General features: G+C 35.2%; 1 protein-coding gene across 3 annotated transcripts in view; it reads right to left on the reverse strand.

Moving 5' to 3' along the window:
- Window positions 1-27362, reverse strand: part of NIPBL (NIPBL cohesin loading factor) — a 211123-nt gene that overhangs the window by 109910 nt on the left and 73851 nt on the right. For all 3 annotated transcript variants that reach the window (XM_036932118.2, XM_036932114.2, XM_036932117.2), the window contains exons 2-4: window positions 4463-4605; window positions 2314-2479; window positions 336-463 (exon numbers count right to left, since the gene is read on the reverse strand). In XM_036932118.2, coding sequence (XP_036788013.1) covers window positions 336-463; window positions 2314-2479; window positions 4463-4526 — 358 coding nt within the window. In that variant the 5' untranslated portion in view covers window positions 4527-4605. The remainder of the gene's footprint in view (window positions 1-335; window positions 464-2313; window positions 2480-4462; window positions 4606-27362) is intronic.

Consider the following 27362-nt stretch of genomic DNA (forward strand, 5'->3'; position numbering starts at 1 on the left):
AAGACTTCTTTCATACCAGGTCTATGACTTTGTAAAAAAAACCACAGCCTAAAGTTATTTGCTTGAGTAAACTAACACATTCTGAAATATCTAAAATAAAATTTAAGCTTTGTCTAATTCCCAATGAATTCGGTTACATATTAAACTGTAAGAATATTAATATCTACTTAATTTCCTTCTTGTTCTTGGCTTGATTTCAGGTATCAACAAGGTGCTCATAGATGATAGGCTAGTTTGTTATAGGAGATACTAGAATTTAATTACATGGGAAACAAGTTCTGATAATGGGATAAATAAAAAAATATAATATGGAATTCAATTACTGAGAACCTCACCACTTTGTACATATCTGTTCTGCATACTTTTCTCCCTGAAAACGTTAGGACTCCTTGCCAGGACAGCCTGCAACAAGACTGGTATGTCACCTTCTGGATCATCACTGCCAAGGTTGTCTTTCAACTCTCTGGTATTGAAAACAAAAATAAAAAAACTGAAATAGTTGTTAAGAATTCCCTATTCTACATTTGTTAGACAGCAGTTCACAAATGAAATTCAGAAGGCTGAGGTAGAAAATCAGGAAGACTTATGGTATAAAAATAGATCACACAAGTATGTCTGACAACTTCATGGATTTTTGAAGTTGCTATTCCTGGAAGAAAAAGAATTAGCAAAAGTGACACAGGGGAATACCTCTAAGGATAATTACTTTAAACAGTAAAAAAAAAAAAAAAAAAAGCCCCAAACGTTACTTTATGGACCCATGAGTTTATTTAAGAATACCCATATTCGTTTCAAAGTAGAAAATAAATAGAGCCTACTTTAAACTATTCAAAATAACGAAAGGGTACAAAGGTGATAATTATGCACAGAAGTTGATATTTGGGCTTGGAATACATTTTCTCCCTTCCATCCGAATACGAGCCAGTCTGCCTTTTTGAGAATGTCTTCTGAATGAAATACTGTTGCCACATTGGTTAAAAGAAGACTCAGAGGTTACAGAATTTTTTCACCTGATATTCTTTTCTCAAAGTCATCATGTGGGGGAAAGCCCCAAGTAAGTGGTTAATGAGACCCACAATGTTCAATAAACCTGAAAGTAATAGCAAATTAAATTCACAACTATGGAAGGTAAATTATAAAATTAAATATACGCATTTTATATTTTACATTCTACATGTCTCTGTCACACTCATTTCATCTAATCAGAAAGATTTATAAAGACGGTAGGTATGCAATGATTAAGGTTCCATAAATTTCTGGAGGCAATCTTAAAGCAGCTCTCCATAAAATAGAGCATAACTGTGTTAAGTGCTATTTCTCTTATCTTTTTAAAAATCTGGTAAAAACTGTTATTATGTATGTATAGGTCTAAGAAGTGATGTAATATTTAGACACTGTTGAATTTCTGAGGTGAAATAATATTAGTAGTACACTTTCTACTGAATATAACCAATTATTTCTTAGTTTTTCCATCAGAAAACTCACATTTAGTATTTTATCTGAGAGTTATCAGCTTTAAAAATGGTCCCAAAGTATGTACTGCATCTAATGTCAGAAACCTCTCCATTATAATGTGCTTTATCTTCATTCCCCTACATAATGAATCTTTAAATTAAAAAAAAAGTTGAAGAATGAAAGGATACACGAGTAACCACTGTGTAGCATAATGTGAAGGGATAAGGGTGAGAGATTTAATTTCGTATACATTTTTGTGTTGTTAAGATACATGTATGTATTGCTTTTACAGTAAAAAGTAGAATTTTTAAAGTATATTGTGCAAAAATTTTATAATGTTATATAATTTATCTTATTTTTAAAAGTCCATTGGGTGAAAACACACACCTATATTCAGACAGTACAATAAATTCTGAGAAAAATTTGTCCCAAATTCTGCAGTAGCCTTCCATGGAGTTAGTCCTTGAATTCTTGTTATACATCCCATGACAAGCATATGAGTCTATCCAAATAAAGCCAGCAGCATAGTCTGTAGTGCCTGGAAATTCTAACCACTCCAGCAATATCAGGAAACAGGGAGATAGCTTCATGAGCAACTCTAGACCTCTCTGCACAGATCCATCTTGATGGGTCCCAAGATTATTCCAAGATTTGAAAAGATCTTCAGAACTACATGGGTCAGAACTATTGTCTCAAAATAACTATGCCCTTTTAATTCTCAGCATCTCATCACAGTAAGGATATATTTTCACTTAGATACTACATATCTGTATTTTTTTTAAAATAAAAAGTAAAATCAGGAATGCTCATCTTCTTAGTAAGACCAAAACTTTTCATTTTATTTTAGATTGTACTTACATGTGATCTGTTGATACCTGGTTGAGGCTATGGACAAGCTGTGAAACCAAATTATCCTCCCTACAGGCCAAAAGGCAGTTCACCTCTTCTGCTATTCGTGCATTAAAGAGAAGGCTCTTTGTAGTTGTAGCAGGTAAAGGGGATGGAAGAGGCAGCTGGTTCAGGACTATTTGGAATAAAATCAGATTAATAGAAATTGAGTGTGAGAAGTCTCTTCAATGCTTATGTAAGTTTTGGGATTAAAAATAAGCTATAATATCAATATGAAAAATTATTAAAAGGTACTCCCCCTCTCCTCCAATAAACTCTATAAAACCCCCAAAACAGCACTTGGACTTTAACAGATGATACTACGAAGAATAAAACCCAGCTCCCCAATATTCATGCTGATTTTTCATATCTTAACTTTTTATAAATTTAATAAACGCATAGCCAAAAAGGCAAGGTTAAAAAGTAAGCAACTTCCAAGAATGAGGATACATTAATTCATCTGATTTATTTTTGCTTGTAAGATTTATCAGAATCACTAATACTCTCACATAAATAAACCAAGTAACAATACCCAACTCTTCACCAGATAGATAAGTAATATGTTTTTTAAAAGCTTAAGTATATACAAAAATAAATAGCTCACTTTAGCAGGAGAACATTCAGAGAATAAGATTCTGGAGGAAGAAGAATTATCTAAGGAATGTTGCTTTAAGTTACGAATTCCTAAATAGCTCTTTCCTCTCTTCATTCTATTCTAACAGCAAAGGGCCATAAATGTTTTAACCCAACAAGTTTTGTAGTTTAAATTCAATTATTTAATGTCTTTTCATATAATGGAAATTTGTTCATTAGTCTAAACTAATAAAAATTAAACGAAGTGTTTTTGTTTTTGGCTTTATTTCTAATCACTTATACAGTTTAACTATCATGCTGCTCAGTCCCAATGGGTAATAACAGAATTTTTATTAATAAAAACATGGGAAACAATTATTAAAAACATGAGAAACAATTATTAATAAGTAGGGCTTATTGGGCAGCCATAAATTTAACATGTAAGGAACAGTTGAGATAGCAGGGAGGACAAAAACAAAGTATGTCTGATTTTGCACTCCTATATATGACTTTATGCCTTACCTACAACAAAGTAATAACAAAAACTAAAGAACAGTTTTTAAGTTTTCTTACCTGAGTTATTCTAACCCCACCAGCTACTTTCTTGCTATCTCAGATTTCATAAACTAGCTATACTAGTTTCATAAACTCAGAGCTGTAGGCTGTTATCTATTTTATTCCCAACAAAACCAGATGGAAATTAACAGGAAATAGTATCACTGAACACAGATATAAACATTTCTTGGAGTTATTTCTCATAGCTCCTTTATTATAAAGGATCAAATCTTAAATAATGCTATACAAAGAAAAGTATGTCATCTCCTCACCTCCTACCTTTCCTTGCATACTTCTTCCTCCCTTTATTTATTCAGTAGGATGATATTGTGGGCAGTTTTTTGCACCATTACCCAGGGACTAAGAATTAGAGTTAAAGAGTTGCCTACTAAAAAAGAATGAGTCCTTGAAAAATTGTGTTCTGCTAAAGTAAATCTCAAGACAATGACAATGTTCTTTAAACTTAAGTGTTCAGAGTAAAATAGGCTGGTGACATATATGACAAACGCCAACAGATTACTAATAAATATGACATCCAAAATAAATATCACTAAGAAATTAGATTAAGTTGGCCTATTACATTTTCTTCTTCAAAGGGCAGTTTTTAAATTACCATTTTTATAAATGTTTTTTTAAAATCCATATTAGTTCCTATATGAAACCCATGCTTCTTCAGTTTTGATTTTTCTTAATGCTTTGTCTCATCTTTGGTCCTTACTTTTGTATTTATACCTTTATTATATAAGTTTTTAAACAAATACATGCTACCATTTCCTAAAGGGTCCTAAGTAGGGAACAGAAATTAAGGTCTTATTATTAGCTCACAACACTTTCAAATGTATGCTAATGAATTAAAGGAAATAATGATGCTTGTCATTCAAAATCTAAAATCTTAAAAACTTGTTATTTATGACACTAATTTTTGTTACAGTATCTCTAAAAATCATTAACATAGAAGAGAATGTAAATTAGGTAAATTAATCAAACTTACGGTCTGTGAGACTAGCAATCCCCGCAAGAGTAGTGATGGGGACATGGGGCATATCCCCATTCATCCTGAAGTTCTGGAATGGTGTTGATTATAAAAGTACTTAGTTCAGGTGCCAGCTGTCATTACTTTCCATTTCCCAAACACTGTAACAAAAAACACTTATTTGTAAAAATATGTTAAACATATTACCATTAGGGAAATGCTTATAAAAATCAAAATTTTCTGCTTTTAAAATTTGTTCAACCTATATAATAGTCACCATTCACATACTATTTAGTATATGTTAGGCACTGCAAAGTGCTGCACATATATTAACTCACCTGACCCTCACAACAACCAAGTAAAGTAGGTACTATTACTTTCTGTATTTCAGTGATGAAGAAATTAATTTATAGTGAGGTTAAGTAACTTGAGGAGCAAAGATTAGTAGCCGAGAAATGTGGCTCAAGAGTCTGTGTATCCAGAAGGCTGTATTACTAAACAGGGACACTTAATTACAAAAAGCACTGTTATTCTTTTCCATATAATAAACACATTTAATCTGAGCTTCAACTTGCCTCTTTAGCTATGTCTCTCACCACTCTCCTACACAAACCATGCTCTCTGACCAAGCTGATCAGATTCTCTTGAATACACCTTATGTTTTCTAATTTGTATTTTTTCCTATGTATCTCTGTAGCTGGGTAGTCCCATCTGTACTTTAGTCCAAATCCTAAAATTCTTCAGGATCTAGAGCAAGTTTCCACTATTTTATTCAGCTCAGATGATTTTGGTCAAGAGCCATCCTTCCTTAATCTACCCTTAACTTGTAATATTTATTGCCCAACATTCTTTTTTTTTAACTTTATGGTATTCACTTTTTAAAATTAAGGTATCATTGATATACAATCTTATGAAGGTTTCACATGAGCAACATTGTGGTTTCAACATTCACCCATATTATCAAGTCACCCCCAGTCCCGCATACACACCCCACTGCAATCACTATCCATCAGCATAGTAAGATGCTATACTTACTTGTCTTCCCGTTCCGTACTGCCTTCCCCGTGACCAACCTATATTATGCGTGCTAATTATAATGCCCATTAATCCCTTTTTTCTCCCTCCCCAACCTCTTCCCTTTGGTAACAGCTAGTCCCTTCTTGGAGTCTGTGAGTCTGCTGCTGTTTTGTTCCTTCAGTTATGCTTTGCTGTTATACTCCACAAATGAGGGAATCATTAGCCCAACATTCTTTTGTGAGTAATTATATATTGCTTTGTGACATTTTTGAAACTTGTTTCATTCTTGGATAATTATTTAATCCTCATTTATTTACCTTGTCTTCCCAACTGTCACTGCATGCTTCTTAATAGCAATCTATCACAGTATCAATACACAATAACATAAAGGACAGAGAAAAGCATGTTTTGTTAACATTTCTATAAATGACTTAACTGACTTAAATATTAAGTTTTTATGATTCTGTGTGTGTGTGTGTGTGTGTGTATGTATGGATACTCTGTAAAATTCTAGAACACCTTTTCCATTATTCTATTCAAAGTCCCCTAATTTTTCTCATCTTAATTTCAACATGTGGCCTTTGGAACATTTCTTTCCTCTAACAATACTTGTGTAAGACTCCTTTTTAGTATATTATACAACATTTCAATCATGTGCACATTAATCAAAGATATGCCTCTATTAATTAACTTTATAAACTAATCAGAATAAAAGTCTATTCCACACCAACTAAGACAATGCTACAATAAAAAAACTCAATTGTAATTTTCAATTTAAACCTTTCTTATTTTGAGGTTTTATCTGCTAGTCAGTCACTTTTATGAGAACCTCTAAGCTTTTTGAGTTGTAAACCTCAAAACAGTAAAATGACAGAACACTAATAATTCCTCTTACTCATATATCTTAATGCAACTTTCCAAGTTGTTTTTTTAAAGTAGAAGTATACAAGTAGTTAAAATTAAGAATTTTTCTTTTATATTATAAATTTTTATATGTAAATATATGATTTTTATTATAAAAATATTGACAAAAATTATTTTAAAAATGTGTGTTTTAACAGTTATAAAGTAAGCATTCTTAGAACCACCATCTAGGTTAGCACTCTAGTTCCTTCTAGAGCTAACAACGATCCTGTCCTTTCCTTTTTTTTTTCTTTACAATTTAATGACTTTATATGTACATTCTTTTCCAGTAGCAGGCCAAGGAAAAAATGCTTTCCTTTGATGAATGACTGACATAAAGTATTGCTAGTAGAAGCCTACTGCAAGGAAGTGGCACAGGAAATAGCATAGGAAAGATATAATTACACTGGCTATCCATCCTACATTTGTCCTTTTGCTACACTGTGGTTGGATTTACTTTTTTTGAAGTTATTAACTTGATTCTTTAACAATCATTAAAGAAATCACTGCATATTTAGCAGCCACACCAACCACTTAAAAATACAAACAAACAGAATTTAAGACCTGATAGAATTTTTTCTAAGTTTAGGCTAATAAGAAAGTTCCAATTAATGCTTAGTAACTGATGGGAAAAAAACACATTGCATCTATATTATGTCAGAACAAAAATACCTTGTTATACCTATACAACACCTGCTGTAACACATAAATCACCATACTCAAGCAGATTAAGTAACAAGTAACCAGGTTTAATTATTTAATTCAGAGGACAGGAGCCCATAGAGTAATAAGGCTAGAGTGTCCCTATTGTGGGCTAACCAACTTTATTCTATTTCCCTAAATCCCAGGTGAGTAACATATAAGTCAGACCCAATTGTAGGCTGGAAATTTTTAGCCTAAAAATGATTTATATAATTAGTTCTCACATATGAATTAGAAAATTAGTAAACATAACCACAAGATTGTGCTTTTCTTAGTAATATAACAAGGCATCTGAATACTCTGATGTCAACTCAAAACTGGGTGTAAGGAGGGAAGGGAAACAACAGTGCTTGTTTGGTTTAAAGGGCTTTAAAGTATGGATTGAGTATATGACTACTGACAAATATATTTATACCTCACTGCTAAACTATACTGTTTCACTGAAATTCAAGATTCTGAAGAACAGCAGAAGCTGGTAGAAATGAACTTACAAAATTTTAGCTAACATCATAGATTCTGATGAATAATCTGTGGAAATATTAATAGCCCTATGCTGGAAGGTGGCCAAAGTCCATCAAGAAACAGCATTCCTAGAATTCTAAAATTGAATACACACACCCCTAACTAATTAGACATGGCATTTCTGGCTTTGGCTTAGGCATTGTTTGGTCTACCTCACTCTGTAAAAGTACACTTGCATGAATCTGCTAAAATTGAAGCTGAAAGTCAGCTTTGGGGAACAATATGTCCAGAATAAATGGTAACCAAATGGGATAGAGGATTATAATGAGGGCTTTCAACTATCACTCAAGGCAGAGCTTTACTTACTTTAAAATCTGTGAATGGTGACCTATCAGAAGAATATAAAATATATTTAGTGGGTTGAGATCAACACTGAGAGGGGATGGAGAGAACAGAAATACAAGGATACATTGCACATTGCTTTGTGAGTCTAGATAAAATATCTTTCTAATTGTGGGTCACCAAGGCAAAGTTGATTTGAAGAAATGGAATAGTGAAGAAAGTAGCCCAACTTGTAAGTGCTGAGGAGAATGAAATAAAATAATCCATGTAAAATCATCTTACATACTATGAGGCACACAGTAAGTTAATGTGTTACTGCTAACTGGAAAACACGTCTGGGGGAAGAGAGGAGAAATACAGGTAAATTAGGGTAAAGGGGTTTTCTCAATACAAATAATCCTGAGGTTTCAAAGATCTTTTATAAATTATTTGAAATTCTAGTATATATTTAACCACGGTATTACAAATATGTTAAGTATTTGTAGTCCTAGATATACCCACCTACAATCACTTAAATGATAAGGTACCTGAAATAAATACTGGCAATAAAAAGTAGGAAAAAAATTAACTGTTGTAACAACAAGAACTAAATCAAACACAAAAAATGAGTAAGAAATCATTTATAAATAATTTCAGAATGGCTTGAGGTTTAATTAAAATAATGCTTAATCACTGGGATATGACATTTCATAGTATTTCAGCCTGTTATAATGAGTCTGAAGGGAACTTCTAAGCACTTGCCAAGATTTTTAAAGACCCTAGCACTGTGATCATTTAATTTCACTTCAAAATTTGATTTCCTCATGTAAACAAAAGAAATGCAAATAAAACATTATTATATGTTATAATAAAAATATTCAAATTGGGATGGATTTGCAATAAAAGGCACTCTCATAATCTGATGGTGGATAAACTTTCCTAGATGGCCACTTTGTACCCAAAGCCAAAAATTACGTATTATCTTGTCTCAACAATTTCACTTTTTTAGCACTGAAAAGCTGGTACACGATAACAAACATTTACTGAGCAACTACTATGGAATAAAAAATGGTTGTAAACAGTTTAAATGTAATCTAATTTAATCCTTATATGACACTGAGGTAACTAACATTCCAGCTTTGCTTACTGAGGAAACTGATGTAAGGAAAGGATAAGTACCTGCCACTACCATTCACTAGTCATACAAAAGATACCAAAACTCAGATTTTGTATGATTTTTGTGTGGCACATGGACACTTTATATAACAACTGAAATGTCTAACTTAAATATAATTAGTTTAAACACAATTGATACAATAAACATCCTCAACATTCATGGAAGATCACTTTGTACAAATTAAAAATCATGTGCAATCAATACAGATGTGAGCAAAGGAAACAGCACATATATAGCCAAGGAACAGAGAACAGCCTGCCTGAGTTTGACTCAAAACTCCTTATTAAAACTTATGCAACTTTGGAAAAGTTACTGAATCTCTCTATTTCAGTTGCCTCATCTCTGAAATATGAGGTAAGTAATTTTACTATTTCTAATTTTTTTACAAGGATGAAACAAGTTAATACATGTAAAGTACTTAGAACTGCGCTAGGCACATAGTAAGAGTTCTGTTATACACTTCTCTGAATCTTGCTTTTGTAAAGTATGTTATCTCAGAAATCTGTCATATATGCAGATGTCTTATTCTCTAATAATATTTTACAGCTCTACTGAAACATCACATTTAAATGTTATTCAGTAAACTGTAACATGTAACTATAAAGTAAGGCAAATATGGCTTTACAAAATCAGACACCTTACTTTATAATCATATATAGTACTTGATTTACATACCAAGTATTTTTTTCTTCTTAATCTGAACTATAGAACAGTAAACAAACTCACTTTGAAGAAAATCAGCCTTGGATAAAAGATTATAGTAAGTAAACATGCAGATACATTTTGTGTTAAGTTCCTAACTTCTCAAAATTGGCATGATGACATTTAATAAATCTTGTCATGCACGAACCCCCTATTTCCTCCATTTCTGAATGTATCAGCCACAAAATAAATATATGCTAAATGTAATATGTCTGGTAAGTTTTCCCGTAGCAACTACTCAGTCTGCCTTAAATTTTTTAAATTCAAGTATCACCGACATACAATTTTATTAACGTTTCACATGACCAACATTGTGGTTATTATATTCACTCATATTATAGAGCCCATACCCCCAACCCCATTGTAGTGTCTGTCCTTATCTCTGATTACTTTCTTTGTTTTGAAATCTACAGAGTCACTACTTGTCTTCTCTGTGCTATACTGTCTTCCCCATAACCTCCATACAGTATGTGTGCTAATCATAATGCCCCTTAATCTCCTTATCCCTACTGTCCCACCCACCCTCCCCAAGCCCTTCCACTTGGTACCTGCTAGTCCCTTCTTGGACTCTGTGAGTCTGCTACTGTTTTGCTCCTGCAGTTCTGCTTTGTTGTTAAACTCCACAAATGAGTGAAATCATTTGGTACTTGTCTTTCTCTGCCTGGCTTATTTCACTGAGCATAATACCCTCCAGCTTCATCCATGTTGTTGCAAATGGTAGGATTTGTTTTCTTCTTATGGCTTCATAATTCTCCACTGTGTTTATGTACCACATCTTCCTTATCCATTCATCTACTGATGGACACTTAGATTGCTTCCATAACTTGGCTATTGTAAATAGTGTTGTGATAAACAGAGGGTGCATATGTCTTTTTGAATAAGGGATCTTGTTTTCTTTGCGTAAATTCCTAGGAGTGGAATTACTGGGTCAAATGGTGTTTCTATTTTTAGTTTTTTTGAGGAACCTCCATATTACTTTCCACAACGGTTGAACTAATTTACATTTCCACCAACAGTGTAGGATGGTTTCTCTTTCTCCACATCCTTGCCAGCATTTGTTGTTCCTTGTCTTTTCGATGCTGGCCATCCTAACTGGAGTGGGGTGATTATCTCACTGTGGTTTTAATTTGCATTTCCCAGATATTAGTGGTATGGAGCATCTTTTCATGTGCCTGTTGGCCATCTGAATTTCTCCTTTGGAGAAGTGTCGGTTCAGATCCTCCACCCATTTTTTAATATGGTTATTTGCTTTTTGAGTGTTGAAATGTGTGAATTCTTTATATATTTTGGATGTCAACCCCTTATCAGGTATGTCATTTATGAATATATTCGCCCATACTGTAGGATGCCTTTTTGTTCTGCTGATGGTGTCCTTTGCTGTACAGAAGCTTTTTAGTTTGATGTAGTACCATTTGTTCATTTTTGCCTCTGTTTTCCTTGGCCCAAGAAGATAAGTTCACGAAAAAGTTGCTCATATTTATATTCAAGAGAGTTATTCCTATGTTTTCTTCTACAAGTTTTATGGTTTCATGACTTACAGTCAGGTCTTTGATCCATTTCACGTTTACTTTTGTATATGGGGTTAGACAATGGTCCAGTTTCATTCTCCTACATGTAGCTGTCCAGTTTTCCAAACACCAGTTGTTGAAGAGGCTATCATTTCCACATTGTATGCCCATGGCTCCTTTATCATATATTAATTGGCCATGTATGTGTGGGTTTAGCTGGGCTCTGAATTCTGATCCATTGATCTATGTATATGTTCTTGTGCCAGTACCAAATTGTTTTGATTACTGGGGCTTTGTAGTAGAGCTTGAAGTTGGGAATGTAATCCCCCCACTTTATTCTTCCTTCTCAGGATTGCTTTGGCTATTTGGGGTCTTTTGTTGTTCCATATGAATTTTAGAACTATTTGTTCTAATTCTCTGAAGAATGCTGTTGGAATTTTGATAGGGATTTTATTGAATCTGTAAATTGCTTTAGGTAGGATGGCCATTTTGACAATATTAATTCCTAGCTATGAGCATGGGATGTATTTCCATTTACTGGTGTCTTCTTTAATTTCTCTCATGAGTGTCTTGTGGTTTTCAGGGTATAGGTTTTTCACCTCCTTGGTTAGGTTTATTCCTAGGTATTTTATTCTTTTTGATGCAATTGTGAATGGAATTGTTTTCCTGATTTTTCTTTTTGCTATTTCATCATTAGTATATAGAAATGCAACAGATTTCTGTGTATTAATTTTGTACCCTGCAATTTTGCTGAATTCAGTTACTAGTTCTAATGGTTTTTGGGTAGGTTCTTTAGGGTTTTTTATGTACAATATCAGGTGATCTGCAAACAATGACTATTTAACTTCTTCCTTACCAAACTGGATGCCTTTTATTTGTGTTCTCTGATTGCCATGGCTAGGACCTCCAATACTATAAAGAATAATAAAAGTGGGGTGTGTGTGCATCCTTCTCTTGTTACTGATCTTAGAGGAAGAGTTTTCAGCTTTTCACTGTTAAGTATGATGTTGGCTGTGGATTTGTCATATATGGCCTTTATTATGTTGAGGTACTTGCCCTCTGTACCCATTTTGTTCAAAGTTTTTATCATGAATGGATGTTGAATTCTGTCAAATGCTTTTTCAGCATCTATGGAAATGATCATGTGGTTTTTGTCCTTCCTTTTGTTGATGTGGTGGATGATGTGGATGGATTTTTGAATATTGTACCATCCTTGCATCCCTGGAAAAAAACCCCACTTGATCATGAGGGATGATCTTTTTGATGTATTTTTGAATTTGGTTTGCTAATATTTTGTTGAGTATTTTTGCATCTATGTTCATCAGGGATATCGGTCTGTAGTTTTCTCTTTTTTTGTGGTGTCTTTGCCTGGTTTTGATATTAGAGTGATGCTGGCCTCATAGAATGAGTTTGGAAGTATTCCCTCCTCTTCTACTTTTTGGAAAACTTTAAGGAGGATGGGTATTAGGTCTTCTCTAAATGTCTGATAAAATTAAGAAGTGAAGCTATCTGGTACAGGAGTTTTGTTCTTAGGTAGTTTTTTGATTACCAATTCAATTTCATTGCAGGTACTTGGTCGTTCAGATTGTCTGTTTCTTCCTGGGTCAGTCTTGGAAGGTTGTATTTTTCTAGAAAGTTGTCCATTTCTTTTAGGTGATCCAGTTTGTTAGCATATAGTTTTTCATAGTATTCTCTTATAATTCTTGTATTTTGGTGATGCCCATAGTGATTTTTCCTTTCTCATTTCTGATTCTGTTTATGTGTGTAGATTCTTTTTTTCTTAGTAAGTCTGGCTAGGGGTTTATCTATTTTGTTTATTTTCTCAAAGAACCATGTCTTGATTTCATTACCTTTTTCTATTGTTTTATTCTTCTCAATTTTATTTCTGCTCTGATCTTTATTATGTTTCTCCTTTTACTGACAGCAGGCTTCAATTTGTTCTTCTTTTTCCAGTTTCATTAATTGTGAATTTAGACTGTTCATTTGGGATTGTTCTTCTTTGTTGAGGTAAGCCTGTACAGCAATATATGTCCCTCTTGGAATGGCCTTCACTGCCTACCACAGATTTTGGTGAGTTGAGTTGTTGTTTTCATTTGTCTCCATATATTGCTTGATCCCTGTTCTTATTTGGTCATTGATGCACTGATTACGTAGGAGCATGTTGTTAAGCCTCCATGTGTTTGTGGATTTTTTTGTTTTCTTTGTATAATTTATTTCTAGTTTCATACCTTTGTGGTCTGAGAAGCTGGTTAGTACAATTTCAATCCTTCTGAACTTACTGAGGCTCTATTTGTGGCCCAGTATGTGATCTATTCTGGAAAATGTTCCATGAGCATTTGAGAAGAATGTATATTCTGCTGCTTTTGTGTGGAGTGTTCCATAGATGTCTGTTAGATCCATCTGTTCTAATGCGTTGTTCAGTGCCTCTGCCTTGTTACTTATCTTCTGTCTGGTTGATCTGGCCTTTGGAGTGAGTGGTGTGTTAAAGTCTCCTAAAAATGAATGCATTGCATTCTATTTCCCCCTTAATTATGTTAGTATTTGTTTCACATATGTAGGTGTTCCTATATTGGGTGCGTAGATATTTATAATGGTTATATCCTCTTGTTAGACTGACCCTTTTATCATTATGCAATGTTCTTCTTTGTCTCTTGCTACTTTCTTTGTTTTGAAATTTATTTTGTCTGATACAAGTACTGCAACTCCTGCTTTATTCTCCCTATTATTTGCATGAAATATCCTTTCCCATCCCTTCACTTTTAGTCTGTATACATGTTTGGGTTTGAAGTAAGTCTCTTGTGGGTGGCATACAGATGGGTTTTGTTTTTTATCCATTCTATAACTCTATGTCTTTTGATAAGTGCATTCAACCCATTTACATTTAGGGTAATTATTGATAGATATATACTTATTCCCATTGCAGGTTTTAGGTTCGTGGTTACCAAAGGTTCAAGGGCTCAGTCCACCTTAATTTAATAATTGAAATTCCTTTATGTCCTTTGTATTGGTCTCTAGAAATATTAGCTTGACTTTTTTTTTGGTGTAATTAAAGCATTTTCCTTTTACCTGACAGTTAAAATTATTTAAAAATGTTTTTATAGTAGCTTAGCTCAATAGTTCATCCAACTCCATATATAGGGACTCCTTAAATTATAAATGGAACCCAAAAAAACATACTGTATTTCTATAGTATTTAGCTCTTCATGATGATACATCCAATAATAATTATTGCATGTCACTGTGTTAGACTTTATGCCGGGCAATCAAAATGCTACGGTTAGCAAGATGGAAACAATCTCTATCCTTCAAATTTTGAGTATAACTACAAGAATGTTGTAAAGGGCGTTCATCTTATGTGGGCGGCGGGAAAGGAAGGGTGAGCAGAGAGAAGAATCACTGATTTGAAACCTGAATCAATTTTTCTGTGACCATTCATTATTTTGATCCTTCCACAATCTGCATCAAAAGATATACAAGATTTACTGCTAACTGAAAATAATATCTTTGTGTTAAGAGTTCAAAACCATTTTTGTTTAAAATAAGTTTTTATACAAATGACAGTCTAGGTGTGAAAAAAAAGTTCTTTAAGATGTTTTTTGAAACCATTAGGGGGTGGGATATATTATGGGATTTGGGGAATTCCCATTTTTAAGTCAGATCTGTAATGTTTGGGCATTTTAAAAATCATTAGAACATTACTTTCTTAGTCAGAAAAACACTGATGCAAACTATGTATAAAAATGGAAAACATTAAATGAGTCTTCTAATAGTTGCAGCTATATGTACATTAATTTCTCTGGGGTATTTAAATAATTATCTAGGAAACCTATGTTAACAATCTGCTATTTATGAAGGTACTGTGCTAGGCTAATGATATATTCAGGGTACATTCACAAACTCATTAGCCAGAGATAAAGACAGAAAAGTGAACTGGAGCCTGCAAAGGAGTTTGTTATGAAATGTTGATTTTTTTTTTCACATCTTCCATATAACTGAACTTATGCTTTCAGTTAAGACTAATGTAAAAGTGGGAAGATAGATGGGGTGGTAAAACGAATAGAGACAGAAACTTGTTGGAAGAATACTATAGTACTGACATATAATGATGACCTGATTTTGTACTCATTCAGATTAAAATGCCCATGTAAAATCTACTTGACGATACCTAACTTAGTAACTTAGAAATTCTGGAACTGACAAAAGTGGTCAGAACTCCAGCTAAAGACACTTAAGTATCCATAGAAGACTGATAATAATTTAATTATAGTAATAGGTTAGATAGGCAAAAGACAAAGTAACATTGTAGGGGAAATTTCTTCTAGCACTCCTTATGTGCCAGACATTAATACACATCTTTTCTTAATCACACAAAAGTCAGAGTGTTGTGAAGATTATCTCTATTTCACAGATGCAAAAATGAATGCTCAGAGACTAAACACTTTGTAGCTACACATAAAGCACACAGCAAATCTGGCATTTGAACTCAGATGTTTCTAACCAAAGCTTACATTCTCATGGTATCTGAAAGATAAAACAGGGAAACACCTATACTGCTATGACAGAAAGGTAAACCAATAAACGATAAAGGAAGCTAAATGTTTGTTCAGGGTCTCACAGCTAGAAATGGACCACGTCAAGACTAGAATACAAATGTCTGGATTTCTAGTTCAGTATTCTTTATACTATGTGTCATCTGGTGTAAATATTTTGAATAAAGGAAATTTTATATATGTGGAATATTTAGCTAGTTAACACTTTTCTTCCTTGGTAATGTTATTTTTTTCTTTTAAGTGGGGTGTGGAGCTTAAACTAGTGTATTTTTATTGTCTCAGTTTATATTATATTTAATAGTATAAGCTGCCTTAAATTCTTAAGGAATAGGTGGAATATAAATCCTAAAGGCCAGTTAAGTAAATAAATAAATCTATGCTGTACTATTTACTATTTTCAATATGTAAGTGTGATTTCCTAGATAGAGAGTGGCACCTCTCCAGAATCCTTTTCACTTTAGTCCAGCTACCTTGAGATTCTTTCTCATTTCCTATTTCAAGAACAATTTTTCACATTTTGTTAAAGACACTTCCAAAATATCGTCTTAAATCCTAGTTTAAAAGCGAACAGTTACCAATCAGTTGCTCTGTGAAAATTCTCACATCTTTAAAATATTTCTGCTTTTCTATAGTTCTAAATTATTTCAATTAAATAAGAAAAATGCAAAACAAAAAAATCTCTAACATTCTCTTTGGACAAATGCTCTGCTTTTGGAACTCTGACCTCCCAGCAACCACCACGGTGGGTACCAATGATGTGTGTTATGTGTACGTGTGTTCCAATAATGGAGCTGTATCATAATAAATATGATATGGAATAAAAGGATTCAGTTACATTATTGTGAACTGGTATAAAGAGAAAGAGAAGTCACCAATAAGTAAATCAGGTTGAGATTTAGGGTGCCTAAAAATCAATTTATAGAATATATGTATGTTCAATGAGAAATAAAATAATTGGTAAAATTATATATTTTTATAATCAGTGTTCTTCCTTGTTCCAATTTATTTGACCTGCTTTTTTATATGAACTGATTTTAATAAAAGCTCATATCACTTTAAGTCTCAGCTGCTTATTAGTTAAACTGACTTGCAGAGGCCTGCAAAATACTTATACAATGTATAATCAAAACAAAATATGCAAAAATACAAGCTGCATCAGCCCTGAAACCTGGAATTTGACTAAACTATTTTTTTTTACAGAGAGGCCAAGGAAGAAATTTCTAAGTGCTGCTATGAATTATCTGGGTTCCTATTCCACTTTCCCATACGGAAAATTTTATTTCTCACTTTCTTTTCCATTACAAAAGAAACTACCTATCTCAAGCCCCTAATAAAGGTTGAGACTGTGTCTTACACCACAAGGCTATTTCCTACACAATGGTACTAGAAATGCAAAATCAAATAATGGTGATTTTATTTCTTTCTAAATAAGGTTTATGTCTTAAAGAACTATACCATTAAGATGTAGGTTTCAAATTTTGAACATAACACATTTGATATACACAATTTAATCTGCAATGAGGATTTTTTGAAAAATTAATTAACAGTCCACAAGAGGGCACACTTTCAACTACTTAAGAGTAGTTGAATTTCTAATTTCACATTTTTTACTACTCCATTAAGGGGTAGCTAGATTCTTCTGAATTGATCATTCAGTATCTTCTGAAAGCAACAGATCCTGAAGTTGGTAATTTGTTTAAGAATTTTATTAAACACACACAGGCAAACTTTTTTTGTATGCATATAAAACAAGAAAAACCTGGATACACCAAGACTTCTATATTAATATTAAATTATAAAAGTACATGATAGTCTTTTCAGTCATGTTGGTTCTGTCAGCTATTTGGAATTTGGTTGCTCTAAGAGTCTTCTAAAAAATTCCGGTAACTTTGATTTTTGGTCCTCATTATGTGACACAGTCTCTAGGAACAATGAATTTTTCAAGATAACTCAGTAGGAGAACAGAATATGTTTCAGATATTTCAGGAAATTCTTCCAATTCACCAATGTAAGATATCACTTGGAGTATCTAAAAAGAGCAATTGAAAATGGAAATATATAGAAGATGTGCAAAAAATCATGATCACTTATGTACAACCTATATTACTCATTCCTTTTCTGCCCTAACCCATTCAAAGATATCATTCCACCAACTCTTCTCTCGTGCATCAACTTTTTCCGCTTATTCGATCATGCCAATCAGCATATACATATCTATGTGCTGATAACTCCTACTCCCACAAAAGCAAAACAAAACTCCCCCTTATTTTGGCTCCTAGATACCCCTCCAACAATTGCTTAGCTTTTCTGTTCCCTTTAACAGCAAAATTCTTCAGCTGCTTTTTTTTTCATTTAGTTATTTTTTTATTTTGGCATCATTAATGTACAATAACATGAACATTATGGTTACTAGACTCCCCCCTTTTATCAAGATCCCCCACATACCCAAGTACAGTCACTGTCCAACAGAGTAGTAAGATGCTACAGAGTCATTACTTTTCTCTGGATACTGCTTTTAGAGTGTTCGCCCCACACTGCTACATTATGTGTGCTAATCGTAATGCCCGTTTTTCCACCTTATCCCTCACTTCCCACACATCCTCTCCAGTCCCTTTCCCTTTGGTAACTGTTAGTCCATTCTTGGGTTCTGTGAGTCTGCTGCTGCTTTGTTCCTATGGGTTTTTTTTTTTCATCATTAATCTACAATTACATGAAGAACATTATGTTTACTAGGCTCCCCCATTCACCAAGACCCCCCACATACTCCTTCACAGTCACTGTCCATCAGAGTAGTAAGATGCTGTAAAATCACTACTTGTCTTCTCTGTGTTGCACAGCCCTCCCCGTGCCCCTCCCCACACTAAACATGCTAATTGTAATGCCCCCTTTCTTTTCCCCCACCCTTGTCCTTCCCTTCCCACCCATTCTCCCCAGTCCCTTTCCCTTTGGTAACTATAAGTCCATTCTTGGATTCTGTGATTCTGCTGCTGTTTTGTACCTTCAGTTTTCCTTTGTTCTTATACTCCACATATGAGCAAAATCATTTGATACTTGTCTTTCTCTGCCAGGATTATTTCACTGAGCATAATACCCGTTAGCTCCATTCATGTTGTTGCAAATGGTAGGACCTGTTTTTTTCTCATGGCTGAGTAACATTCCATTGTGTATATGTACCACATCTTCTTTATCCATTCATCAACTGATGGACATTTAGGTTGCTTCAATATCTTGGCTACTGTAAATAGTGCAGTGATAAACATAGGGGTGCATCTGTGTTTTTCAAAATGGAGTGCTGCATTCTTAGGGTAAACTCCTAGAAGTGGAATTCCTGGTCAAATGGTATTTCTATTTTGAGCATTTTGAGGAACCTCCATACTGCTTTCCACAATGATTGAACTAATTTACATTCCCACCAGAAGTGTAGGAGGGTTCCCCTTTCTCCACACATCGCCAACATTTGTTGTTGTTTGTCTTTTCGATGATGGCGATCCTTACTGGTGTGAGGTGATATCTCATTGTGGTTTTTAATATGCATTTCTCTGATGACAAGCGATATGGAGCATCTTTTCATATGTCTGTTGGCCATCTGAATTTCTTCTTTAGAACTGTCTATTCAGCTCCTCTGCCCATTTTTTAATTGGATTATTTGCTTTATGTTTGTTGAGGTGTGTGAGCTCTTTATATATTTTGGATGTCAACCCTTTATCAGATCTGTCATTTATGAACATGCTCTCCCATACTGTAGGATGCCTTTTTGTTCTATTGATGGTGTCCTTTGTTGTACAGAAGGTTTTTAGCTTGATATAGTCCCACTTGTTCATTTTTGCTTTTGTTTCCCTTGCCTGGGGAGATATGTTCATGAAGAAGTCACTCATGTTTATGTCCATGAGATTTTTGCCTATGTTTCTTTCTAACAGTTTTATGGTTTCATGACTTACATTCAGGTCTTTGATCCATTTCAAATTTACTTTCGTGTATGGGGTTAGACAGTGATCCAGTTTCATTCTCTTACATGTAGTTGTCCAGTTTTGCCAGCACCATCTGTTGAAGAGACTGTCATTTCCCCATTGTATGTCCAATGCTCCTTTATCGTATATTAATCGACCATGTATGTTTGGGTTAATGTCTGGAGTCTCTATTCTGTTCCACTGGTCTGTGGCTCTGTTCTTGTGCCAGTACCAAATTGTCTTGATTACTGTGGCTTTGTAGTAGAGCTTGAAGTTTGGGAGCAAGATCCCTCCCACTTTATTCTTCCTTCTCAGGATTGTTTTGACTCTTCGGGGTCTTTGGTGTTTCCATACGAATTTTTGAACTATTTGTTCCAGGTCGTTGAAGAATGCTGTTGGTAATTTGATAGGGATTGCATCAAATCTTTAGACTGCTTTGGGCAGGATGGCCATTTTGATTATATTAATTCTTCCTAGCCAAGAGCATGGGATGAGTTTCCATTTGTTAGTGTCTTCTTATCTATTTTGTTTATTTTCCCAAAGAACCAGCTCATGGTTTCATTGACTTTTCCTATTGTTTTATTCTTCTCAATTTTATTTATTTATTCTCTCATCTTTATTATGTCCCTCCATCTGCTGACCTTAGGCCTCACTTGTTCTTCTTTTACCAATTTCAATAATTGTGACATTAGACTATTCATTTGGGTTTGTTCTTCCTTTTTTAAATATGCCTGGACTGCTATATACTTTCCTCTTAAGACTGCTTTTGCTGCGTTCCACAGGAGTTGGGGCTCTGTGTTGTTGTCATTTGTTTCCATATATTGCTGGATCTCCATTTTAATTTGGTCGTTGATCCACTGATTATTTAGGAGCATGTTGTTAAGCCTCCATGTGTTTGTGAGCCTTTTTTCTTTCTTTGTACAATTTATTTCTAGTTTTATAACTTTGTGGTCTGAAAAGTTGGTTGGTAGGATTTCAATCTTTTGGAATTTACTGAGGCTCTTTTTGTAGCCTAGTATGTGGTCTCTTCTGGAGAATGTTTCATGTGCACTTGAGAAGAATATGTATCCTGTTGCTTTTAGATGTAGAGTTCTATAGATGTCTATTAGGTCCATCTGTTCTAGTGTGTTGTTCAGTGCCTCTGGGTCCTTATTTATTTTCTGTCTGGTGGATCTGTCCTTTGGAGTGAGTGGTGTGTTAAAAAGTCTCCCCAAATGAATGCATTACGTTCTATTTCCTCCTTTAATTCTGTTAGTATTTGTTTCACATATGTTGGTGCTCCTATATTGGGTGCATATATGTTTATAATGGTTATATCCTCTTGTTGGACTGAGGCCTTTATCATTATATAGTGTTCTTCTTTATCTCTTGTTACTTTCTTTGTTTTGAAGTCTATTTTGTCTGATACTAGTACTGCAACACCTGCTTTTTTCTCCCTGCTGTTTGCATGAAATATCTTTTTCCATCCCTTGACGTTTAATCTGTGCATGTCTTTGGGTTTGAGTTGAGTCTCTTGTAAGTGGCATATAGATGGGTCTTGCTTTTTTATCCATTCTATTACTCTGTGTCTTTTGATTGGTGCATTCAGTCCATTTACATTTAGGGTGATTATTGAAAGATATGTACTTATTGCCATTGCAGGCTTTAGATTCGTGGTTACCAAAGGTTCAGGGTTAGCTTCTTTACTACCTTACTGTCTAACTTAACTTGCTTACTGAGCTATTATAAACAGTCTGATGATTATTTCTCTCCCTTCTTATTCCTCCTCCTCCATTCTTCATATGTTGGGTGTTTTGTTCTGTGCTCTTTTTAGGGACTCTCATCTAGAGCAGTCCCTCTGAAATACCCTGTAGAGGTGGTTTGTGGGAAGCAAATTCCCTCAACTTTTGTTTGTCTGTGAATTGTTTAATTCCTCCTTCATATTAAATGATAATCGTGCTGGATACAGTATCCTTGGTTCAAGGCCCTTCTTTTTCATTGCATTAAATATATCATGCCATTCTGTTGTGGCCTGTAAGGTTTCTGTTGAGAAGTCTGATGATAGCCTGATGGGTTTTCCTTTTAGGTGACCTTTTTTCTCTCTCTGGCTGCCGTTAATACTCTGTCCTTGTCCTTGATCTTTGCCATTTTAATTATTATGTGTCTTGGTGTTGTCCTCTTTGGGTCCCTTCTGTTGGGATTTCTGTATGCTTCCGTAGTCTGAGCAACTATTTCCTCCCCCAGTTTGGGGAAGTTCTCAGCAATTATTTCTTCAAAGACACTTCCCATCCCTTTCTCTCTCTCTTTTTCTTCTGGTACCCCTATAATGTGGATATTGTTCAGTTTGGATTGGTCACACAGTTCTCTTAATATTGTTTCATTCCTGGAGATTCTTTTGTCTCTCTCTGCATCAGCTTCAATGCGTTCTTGTTCTCTGGTTTCTATTCCATCAATGGCCTCTTGCATCTTATCCACTCTGCTTATAAATCCTTTCAGAGATTGTTTCACTTCTGTTATCTCCCTCCGGATGTCATCTCTTAGCTCTTGTATATTTCTCTGGAGGTCCATCAGCATGTTTATGATTTTTATTTTGAATTCTTTTTCAGGAAGATTGGTTAAGTCTATCTCCTTCTCAGGCGTTGTGATTTTGGTCTGTATCAAATTCTTTTGCCTTTTCATGGCAATAGAGATAGTTTGCTGAGCTGGCTTAAGTGATGGCTGGGAGAACGTCCCTTCTTGTTGGTTTGTAGCCTTCCTCCCCTGGGAGAACAGCGACCTCTAGCGGCTTGTGCTGGGCAGCTACATGCAGACGGGGCTTCTGATTCTTGCCCGGCCGCTATGGAATTTAGTTCCGTGGTTGCTGTGGGTGTGGCCTGCCTTGGGGCTGCTGCTCCAATATGGCTGAGCTGCGTTGGAGGGGAAACAGCCGGGAGGCTGTTTATCTCTCTGAGGGGCCTCCGAGCTGCCCTGCTCTCCAGGGGTTTAGGGTGCCCAGAGTTCCCCGGGATTCTCAGCTGCTGGACTAAGTGTCCCGGGATGCTTCCATCCAGCTGTGGGGTCCCTGTCCCTTTAAGACTTTCAAAAAGCACTCGCTTTTCTTTGTCCCAGGGACGCTGGCTGCAGGGACCTGCTCACAGGTCTATCTGTCCTGTTTCCCTAGTTTCCAGCAACCCACGCACGCACTGTCTGCCCTCTGGTGCAGATGGCTAGGGCTGGCTATTTAGCAGTCCTAGGCTCCCTCTCCCTCCCCGTTCCGACTCCTCTCCTCCCGCTGGGAGCTGGGGTGAGGGGCGCTCGGGTCCCTCCAGGCCATGGCTTGTATCTTACCCCCTTCGCAAGTTGCTGGGTTCTTGCAGGTGTGGATGTAGTCTGGCTGTTGTCCTCTGTTTTCTGGTCTCTCTTTTAGGACGAGGCACTGGGCTCTCGCAGGTGTGGATGTAGTCTGGCTGTTGTCCTGTGTCTTCAGGTCTCTCTTTTAGGAAGAGTTGTATTTTCAAAAATATATGTGGTTTTGGGAGGAGATATCTGGTGCTCTACTCATGCCACCATCTTGGCTTCCCCTCCTGTTCCTAAAGTTTTATCTTTGTTCTTATACTCCACATATGAGTGAAATCATTTGATACTTGTCTTTCTCCACCTAGCTTATTTCACTGAGAGTAATACCCTCTAGCTCCATCCATGTTGTTGCAAATGGTAGCATTTGTTTTCTTCGTATGGCTGAATAGTATTCTACTGTGTATATGTACCACCTCTTTTTCATCCAGTCATCTACTTGATGGACACTTAGGTTGCTTCCATTTCTTGGCTATTGTAAATAGTGCTGCGATAAACATAGGGGTGCATATATCTTTTTCAAACTGGGCTCCTGCACTCTTAGGATAAATTCCTAGGAGTGGAATTCCTGGCTCAAATGGTATTTCTATTTTGAGCTTTTTGAGGAAACTTCATACTCCTTTCCACAATGGTTGAACTATTTTACATTCTCACCAACAGTGTAGGAGGGTTCCCCTTTCTTCCATCCTCACCAACATTTGTTGTTGTGTCTTTGGATGTTGCCCATCCTAACAGGTGTGAGGTGATATCTCATTGTGGTTTTAATTTGCATTTCCCTGATGACTAGCCATGTGGAGCATCTTTTCATATGTCCGTTGGCCATCTGAATTTCATCTTTGGAGAAGTGTCTGTTCAGATCCTCTGCCTATTTTTTAATTGGGTTATTTGCTTTTTGTTTGTTGAGGTGCTTGAGCTCTTTATATATTTTGGATGTCAACCCTTTATCGGATCTGTCATTTATGAACATATTCTCCCACACTGTAGGATGCCTTTTTGTTCTATTGATGGTGTCCTTTGCCGTAAGAAGGTTTTTAGCTTGATATAGTCCCACTTGTTCATTTTTGCTTTTGTTTTCCTTGCCCGGGGAGATATGTTCATGAAGAAGTCACTCATGTTTATGTCCAAGAGATTTCTGCCTGTGTTTTTTCTAAGAGTTTTATGGTTTCATGACTTACATTCAGGTCTTTTGATCCATTTAGAGTTTACGTTTGTGTATGGGGTTAGATAATAATCTAGTTTCATTCTCTTACATGTAGTTGTCCAGTTTTGCCAGCACCAGCTGTTGAAGAGGCTGTCGTTTCCCCATTGTATATCCATGGCTCCTTTATCATATATTAATTGACCATATATACTTGGGTTTATAACTGGGCTCTCTATTCTGTTCCACTGGTATGTGGGTCTGTTCTTGTGCCAGTACCAAATTGTCTTGATTACTGTGACTTTGTGGTAGAGCTTGAAGTCAGGGAGGATAATTCCTCCTGCTTTATTCTTCCTTCTCAGGATTGCTTTGGTATTTGGGGTCTTTTGTTCTTCCATATGAATTTTAGAACTATTTGCTCTAGTTCATTGAAGAATGCCGTAGGTATTTTCATAGGGATTGCACTGAATCTGCAGATTGCTTTAGGCAAGATGGCCATTTTGACAATATTAATTCTTCCTAGCCAAGCGCAAAGGATGTATTTCCATTTACTGGAGTCTTCTTTAATTTCTCTTAAGAGTGTCTTGTAAACTTGTTTGTTATGCCTCAGAAGATTGGAGACTGACAAAAATTAGGCTTGGGGTGGATTAATGATTGTGCATTGAGCACTGACTCCCCTATACAGAATTTTATTGTTGTTAACAACCATTTTATCAATAAATATGAGAGATGCCCTCACCAAAAAAAATATATATATATATACACTTCCAATGGTAAAATAATAAGTAACCGGGATGTAATGAATATAGTCAAGATATTGTAACAGCTTGGTATGGTGATAGCTGGTACCTAGAATTGTCATGTATATAAATGTTGAATCACTATGTTGTACACCTGAAACTAATGTAATGTAATACTGTGTGTCAACTACCCTTCAATAAAAAATAATTATCTACAAAAAAAAAAAAAAAAAATTAAGACTGTCTTGTAGTTTTCAGGGTATAGGTCTTTCACTTCCTTGGTAACGTTTATTCCTAGGTATTTTATACTTTTTGATGCAATTGTGAATGGAATTATTTTCCCGATTTCTCTTTCTGCTAGTTCATCGTTAGTGTATCAGAATTCAACAGATTTCTGTATATTAATTTTGTATCCCGCAACTTTGCTGAATTCAGATATTAGATCTAGTAGCTGTGGAGTGGATTGTTTAGGGTTTTTTATGTACAATATCATGTCATCTGCAAACAGGGTCAGGTTGACTTCTTCCTTGCCAACCTGGATGCCTTTTATTTCTTTGTGTTGTCTGATTGCCATGGCTAGGACCTCCAGAACTCTGTTGAATAAAAGTGGGGAGAGGGGGCATCCTTGTCCTGTTCCCAATCTTAAAGGAAAAGCTTTAAGCTTCTTGCTGTTAAGTATAATGGTGGCTGTGGGTTTGTTGTTGTATATGGCCTTTATTATGTTGCAGTACTACTTGACCTGTATACCCATTTTGTTGAGAGTTTTTATCATGAATAGATGTTGAATTTTGTCAAATGCTTTTTCAGCATCTATGGAGTTGATCATGTGGTTTTTGTCCTTTCTGTTGATGATGTTGTAGTACATGATGTTGATGATTTTTTCATGTTGTACCATCCTTGCATCCCTGGGATGAATCCCACTTGATCACGATGCATGATCTTTTTGATGTATTTTTGAATTCGGTTTGCTAATATTTTGTTTTTGCATGTAAGTTCATCAGGGATATTGGTCTATAATTTTCTTTTTTTTGTGGTGTGTTTGGCTGGTTTTGTTATTAGAGTGATGTTGGCCTCGTAGAATGAGTTTGGGAGTATTCCCTCCTCTTCTACTTTTTGGTTAACTTAAAGAGGATGGGTATTAGGTCTTCATTAAATGTTTGATAAAGTTCAGACATGAAACCGTCTGGTCAGACATTTTGTTCTTAGGTAGTTTTTTGATTACCAATTCAATTTCTTTGCTGGTAATTGGTATATTCAGATTTTTTGTTTCTTCCTGTGTCAGCCTTGGAAGGTTGTATTTTTCTAGAAAGTTGTCTATTTCTTCTAGGTTATGCAGTTTGTTAGCATATAAATTTTCACAGTATCCTCTCATAATTCTTTGTATTTCTGTGGTGTGTGTCATGAATTTTCCTTTCTCATTTCTGATTCTGTTTATGTGTGTAGATTGTCTTTTTTACTTGATGAGTCTGGCTAGGGGTTTATCTATTTTATTTTCTCAAAAAACCAGCACTTGCTTTCATTGATTCTTTCTATTGTTTTGTTCTTCTCAATTTTATTTATTTGTGCTTTAGTCTTTATAATGTCCCCATTCTACTGACTTTGGGCCTCATTTGTTGTTGCTTTTCTAGGTTCATTAATTGTGAGTTTCGACTGCTCATTTGGGACATTTGTAGTAGTTATATCCTCTTGTTGCACTGACCCTTTTATCATTATGTAATGTCCTTTTTTGTCTCTTGTTACTTTCTTTGTTTTGAAAGCTATTTTGTCTTATACAAGTACAGAACTCCTGCTTTTTTCTCACTGTTGTGGCATGAAATATATTTTTCCATCCCTTTGCTTTTAGTCTGTGTATGTCTTTGGGTTTGAAGTGAGTCTCTTGGAGGCAGCTATAGATGGGTCTTGTTTTTTACCCATTCAGTGACTCTATGTCTTTTGATTGGTGCATTCAGATCATTTATATTTTGGGGGATTATCAATAGGTGTGTAGTTATTGCCACTGCAGGCTTTACATTCATGGTTATCAAAGGTTCAAGGGTAATTCTCTTACTATCTAACAGTCTACCTTAACTCACTTAGTATGCTATTACAAATACAACCTAAAGGTTCTTTTTTTTCGCCCGTACTTTTTCTTCCTCCTCCATTCTTTGTAAGTTATGAATCATATTTTGTACTCTTTGTCTATCCCTTGGGTGACATTTATTTAGCCTTAAGAATACTTCCATCTATAGGAGTCCCTACAAAATGCACTGTAGCGATGGTTTATGGGAGCTAAATTCTCTCAGCTTTTGCCTATCTGGAAATTGTTTAATCCCTCCTTCAAATTCAAATGATAACCTTGCTGGGTATAGTATTCTTGATTCAAGGCCCTTCTGCTTCATTACACTAAATATATCATGCCACTCCCTTCTGGCCTGTAAGGTTTCTGCTGAGAAGTCTGAT

The sequence above is a fragment of the Manis pentadactyla genome, chromosome 2 (genome assembly GCF_030020395.1).
Source record: "Manis pentadactyla isolate mManPen7 chromosome 2, mManPen7.hap1, whole genome shotgun sequence".
Classification (NCBI taxonomy): domain Eukaryota; kingdom Metazoa; phylum Chordata; class Mammalia; order Pholidota; family Manidae; genus Manis; species Manis pentadactyla.